The 5802-nt window shown below is 51.0% G+C and overlaps 1 protein-coding gene across 1 annotated transcript in view; it reads left to right on the top strand.

Annotated features, from left to right (window-relative positions):
• Positions 1–5020: 5020 nt before the first annotated feature.
• Positions 5021–5802, top strand: part of Plxdc2 (plexin domain containing 2) — a 388918-nt gene continuing 388136 nt past the window's right edge. The window contains exon 1 of the mRNA XM_042685982.1: positions 5021–5251. Within this exon, the coding sequence (XP_042541916.1) occupies positions 5140–5251 (112 nt within the window). The 5' untranslated portion in view covers positions 5021–5139. The remainder of the gene's footprint in view (positions 5252–5802) is intronic.

Below are 5802 nucleotides of genomic sequence, written 5' to 3'. Positions count from 1 at the left end.
ATTTCTGCATGTTATATGTTCTCATAATAAAGTGAGATGTTAGCTAATAGGTAAATTCTTTAAAAGCTTATTTGATCCTCAACTACCCTATTCATAAGATTTTTCTTCTTGAAACTACAAAGAACAAAAAGCTGAAATATCTGTCAACAATAAGATAAATACCTTGGTTGACTCTGAGGGTAGATATGCCAAGATGAGTAAGTGAGTCTTGTAAGTATATGAGAAACTGGCCCTACAACACCCTACAACAGGGGAAGAGGTAAGAAATGGACATACAGGTATCTGTCACCTGAGGGCTGAATCTAAGCAACACACTAGTAGCTATTGCTCTTCATCAAATTGCAATCACAGAAACTTTCAAAACATCTTGTTAAAGTGGACAAAATAATTTCTTGAAATAATCACTTCAAAACATACAATAGGGCTGGGAAGGTGGCTCAGTGGTAGAGTGCTTGCCTTGTATGCATGAGGCCCTGGGTTCGATTCCTCAGCACTGCATAAGCAGAAAAAAGCCAGAAGTGGCGCTGTGGCTCAAGTGGTAGAGCGCTAGCCCTGAGCTGAAGAGCTGAGGGACAGCACTCAGGCCCAGAGTTCAGGTCCCATGACTGACAAAACAAAAAACAAAAACAACAATGAATCCAACATACTACTCAGTCTATATAACATTTGTTTGTTGTTGATGATGTTTTGTTGTGCACTCCATACCTCCCCCCTCCAAAGCCAGCAGGGTTAATTCAGGAGAGCAAGCAGGAAACAACATTGATAGAGTTGGAGGTGGGATGAGAGGGCTAATCACAATCACCTTTATACAGATAAGAAGTTAGTAGGATGAATAAAAAAAAATCTCTCTGAAAATAAGGGTTGGCAAACAGGCTTGAAAGCTGTAGAGATACCAGCCCAGGTCTACTGTCTGTTCAAAGTTCTTTAGTAATGAGCCTGGGGCTGGTGGCTCACACCTGTCATCCTGTAATCAGGAGGCTGAGATCTGAGAACTCTGGTTCAAAGCCAAACCAGGCCAAAGAGTCCAGGAGCCTCTGATATCTAATCAAACACCAAAATGCTGGAATCAGAGGTATAGCTCAAGTATAAAGTGCTAGCCTTGAGCAAACACACACACACACACACACACACACACACACACACCAAAAAGCAAAAAATGCAAGTGAGAACGTGTGGCCCTGAGTTCAAATCCCAGTAACAATAGACACACACACACACACACAATTTCTGTGGTAAGAATGGTTCTGATATATGATTGTAATTCCTAATCCTTTCCTTGCACAAAAAGTACATACTCCTCATTTATAATTGCTAACTCATTTGTTTCTTAGAAAATTAGCTCAAATTAAGGCACTGAACAAAAACAAACCACCTATTCCTTTCCTGTATTTAAAAAGCAACAAACTCTACTTATTAGAATATATATCTCCCATGTCAGAAAGAAGATGATGAAATGTTTTCCACAAAGACGTCTCAAATTTGTCACTATGAAAGTGAAACGGATACTTCCACTGTGGTGAAATGCTTATGGCTGACCCAACAATTTAGGCCACAAAGAACACCACTTTCAATTAGCCAGAATTAGATGAGTAATCAATTCTTTCCATTTCATTTTGAACATAATGTCCTATATAATCTTTTATTTGATATTTGCTAGAATGTAAAGGCCAACTACATATTCACCAATAAGTTATCAGTCCATATTTAAGGCAAAGCCTAGCAACTCAATTCTTACTTAGTTTTGAGTACTTGACCGACCATTGCACAAGGCTGAATTCTGCTTACTTGAATTCCTTCCCATACTTCAGGTCTATCTGTGTGTGCAGCTCTTCATAGTATAATTAAGACAGGAACAAAACCATGCAATTCAAATAGGTAAGTGAGATAGACCAAAATGTACAATTCTACTCAGGCTATCTCTGAGTTACCATTTGGTATCCTTTCAGTTCGGGGTCATATACTTCCATATCTATCTTTATGTTTATATTTCCATATATATGAATTTATATTTCTAAAAATATAGAGATATAAATATAGCAGTAGAGATAGATGGAAATATATAGGTCAAATAGATAGAGATAGAAGATAGGAAGACATTTATATATCACATATGCATATATGTCTATCTAGCCAAGATCAGGAGGGCAAAGCTTCACTGATAACAATATAGAAAGCGAACACTGCTAATTTGCATATATGATAATGAAGGAGGAAAAGGAAGAAAATGTTAGCAGATGAGGTAGTGATTTGTCACTTCCCAGAGACAGCAGAGGACTTTCCCTGCTGTAAAGGCAGGAACTACCCCACGTTAAGGAAGAGGTCTTGTCCTGAGATGGTTATTGCTATATTCTCAATAATGTTGTACATTATAGAAAGTGGTTTGAGGGAGCTTTCCACCAGCATTCTGGGAGTAGTGGCCTCACTGGTGGGTGTGAGCCACGTTTTGATTAGAAGACTCTTTGTCCAAACTTTGTGATAAACAGGTAAGTATTCTAGGTTATTCCAATTCATATATAACATGACATAAACTCAAATACTACTGGTTGACCTCAAGATTGATCAAGGGTCTTTACGTAATACAATGTGTAGTTTTGACGTACCTGAAGTGTTTACAAATAAATATTGCTTTAAAATAAAGAGCAAAGTGAGCATCATATGAGTGAAAAAGCTAACTTATTAGCTTGTGTCCTATGACAGAGGCTTTCTTTGGGTAGCATATTGGCAAAGGCGATTTATTATCTGGTGCATGCACATACTTGAGAGCCTGGAATGGGATAAGAATAGTCTAAAGAACTTTTGAACCTAGAACAGGAGCAGATGAATTATTCAATTTAGGTCTCTTTTCTCTCCAAGAGATACAAAGGCATGTCCTTCTTGTTAGGAAATACAAAAAGAAAAAAAAAGAAGAAAGAAAGAAAAAGAAAAATTAAGCATACGATATTAACTCATCTGAGCTCTTGCTATGACTTTGTAAGGATCTCAGTGTCGCTTTTCCCCTGGATGAGCGAGGAGCTGAGGTTTACAGATGGAGTAAATTGCTCATTGTTGGGAAATTGAAATTCCAGCCCAGCCTGGCTGCTGGCTGGCGTGGGGAGCATGCATTTTTTTTTTTCTTTTTAACCATTCATGCTTTGCTCCTTTCCTTTGTATTTCCTCCTTTCCAATAAGGTTAACTATTTACAAAAGAAGATCTCCACGGAAGAGAGGTCCCGAATGGGTTAACACTAAAGCAGACCCGCGAGCTGGAGGGAAAAAAAACCCCACAAATAAAAAACACCCCAAAACAATCACTCCCCCCCCAAATCAAAACACAAACAAGCTAGCCGAAGCCTGTTCAAGTCCCCGCGGAGGACATTCCCTGGGCCTCCTGTTCCTTTAAACTCTGGCTTTCACTCCCCCGAGCCCCGGGAAGGGGGGGTTGGCGGCGGGGGGGGGGGGGGGGGACCTCGCTGCCCCGGCCGCCGGCCAGCACCCCGGGCGCGGGTCTAGGGGGTCTTCGGCAGCTTGGCTTTGCTTTCTTCACACCCCAGTCACATCCAGATAGAACTCTCCCGGAAGAGACCGAAAGAGAGATCTGTAGTTAACCCATTGGCGCCCGGAAAGCCCCCCGCTGGCGTGCTGTTCCCCCCCCCCCCCCACACACACACTCCATTCCCCGGCGCTGGGCACCGCCGGCCACGGCCCCGCCGACCGGCACGCGGGAGGGGCGAGGAGCCAGGTGGGCGCGGGTGCGGCGGGAGCGCGGCTCTGGCGCGCAGATGGCGTCCTGGAGGCGCGGAGGTGCCGCCCGGGGTTGTCCTCCTCCTGGGGATCGTGGCTCGCCGAGTGTGAATGTGTGTGTGTGTGTGTGTGTGTGTGTGTGTGTGTGTGTGTGTGTGGACGGGGTGTCCAGGCGTTCCTGGGGCGCACGGAGCCCGGCTTGCCCTCGCACTCCCCCCACGCCCGCATCCCCTCCCTCCTTCCCCCAGCCCGGCTGGGCTCCCCGGCTTGGTTCAGTCTGCGACTTCTCAGCTCAGCCGCGAGGAAGAGCGCGCAAGCCATTGGACAGGTCGGTGCTGGCGGCGGCTCTGGGGGAAGGAAGGTGGGAGAAGCCTGGAGGAGCGAGCGAGCGAGCGAGGGGGAGGGTGGGGGGGGGACCGAAGGGGAGGGAGGGTGCCGCGGCGGCGCTGGCGAATCGCGAGGCGCCTTCCCTCCCGAAGTGTGGAGCTCCGGGGAGCGCGGGGGAGCGGGGCGGCCGCGGCGGCGCCTCCACCGCCACCAAACTTGGGGTTCAGCTGGGAAAGGGGGGTGCTTGGGAGGAAGCACCGCTTCAGCCTGACCAGCTCTCCCTCTTGTGTTGTTTCTTTGGATCGTGTTCTCTTTCCTGCCTTCGGACCTCAGCCTGCGGCCACCCCAAACCTTCCTCGGGCTCGGCTCTCCTCGCCCCCGCCCCGGTGCGCAGCCAGGACGCCCCGGACGCGCGCCCGGCGTGGGGCGAAGCAAAGAAGAAAAACTTGTCGGAGGGGTTTCGCCAGCTCCCACCCTCCCTTTTTTTTTTTTTTTTCCCTCGCCAAACCCGAACCTCGGTCCGGGGCCATCCCACAACGGGGAAAGTTCCCCGGGCGGGCTCTGGCTGCTGGGATTCGGACGAGGCACCGGCCGTCGGCTGGTGGAGTCAGATCTGTTTTGGAACCAGTGGCTCGGATCCCGGGCACTCGGGAGTCACCGTCTGCGGACACCCGGGGGGCGGAGAGGGAGGTCTGCCCGTGCGGAACGCAGAGTTTGTGATCCCGGGGCTGCCAGGGGCCTTTTCCTCCCTGCCGAGGTTGTTGTTTGGCCGGGGGCGGGGGGTGAGCTGGGGGGGCGAGCGGAGAAGAAGAAGAAGAGCCGCGGAGGTCCGGGGAGCACTCGGCCGCGCTCTGCCTCGCCTTCCCCGGCAGCTCGGCGCGCCTCCCTCGGGTGAAGTCCCAGGGAAATCTGTATTTTTTTTTTTTTAAACCAAAGCCTTCAGATCCCAACGAGCGACGCCTGTCCCCGGAGCTCAGCCAAGTCGCCCCCATCCTCCCCGGGATTCCCCCCTCGCCCTCCCGCTCCCGAGAGCTCACTCAGGACGCCGGGAAAGGACTTGGAGGGGCCCGGGAGGGAGGTCGCGGCAGCAGCATGGCGCGGTTCCTGAGGGCCGAGCTGGCCGCCGCGGGAGTTGTGTTACTTTGTCACTTCTTCGGCGACCGCTTGCAGCTGGCCGGAGGGGCGTCGGGAGAGCGGATCGGGGGTGAGTACCGCGCACTTGGCGCTCGGGGATGGATTTGTGTGGATCGCGTTGGCACCCCCATGTCCTACAACCCCTCACCCCCTGACCCCGGCGCCCTGCGCCTCACCCCTCCGGCCCTGGGGAAAGTTACTGCAATTGTTCTTTGGATAAACTTGACCAGGGGGGAGCCTGGTGGGCTTTCCCGAAGCTTTGGTGGTGGTGGTGGTGGGGAGCTTCCTTCACCTGGGCGCCAGGGGGTGGCACTGTCACCCTCCCCCCTAGAAATGCCCAGAGGATGCTACTGGGTAGCTGGACACCCCGCGCGGTGCCTGCTCCGGGTTTCCTTTAAGCCGGTGCGTGTCTAGGTTGGCGTGTGCGTGTGTGTATATGTGCGTGTGTGTGCGTGTGCGCGCGTGTGTGGGCAATGCAGGGCTCTCCTCACAACGGGAGACATTTCCTTGTAGTTGCCCGTCGTCCCCCCCCCCCCCGCCCCGGGTGAGCCCCACCAGCGTCCTCTGCCTGCCTGGGGTTTGGCGACGTGCGGCGGGTGGGAGCGGCGGAGGCCCCCCGCG

The sequence above is a fragment of the Dipodomys spectabilis genome, unplaced genomic scaffold (assembly GCF_019054845.1).
Source record: "Dipodomys spectabilis isolate Male_0828 unplaced genomic scaffold, ASM1905484v1 ptg000096l, whole genome shotgun sequence".
Classification (NCBI taxonomy): Eukaryota; Metazoa; Chordata; class Mammalia; order Rodentia; family Heteromyidae; genus Dipodomys; species Dipodomys spectabilis.
This window is presented reverse-complemented; position numbering and strand designations above follow the sequence as displayed.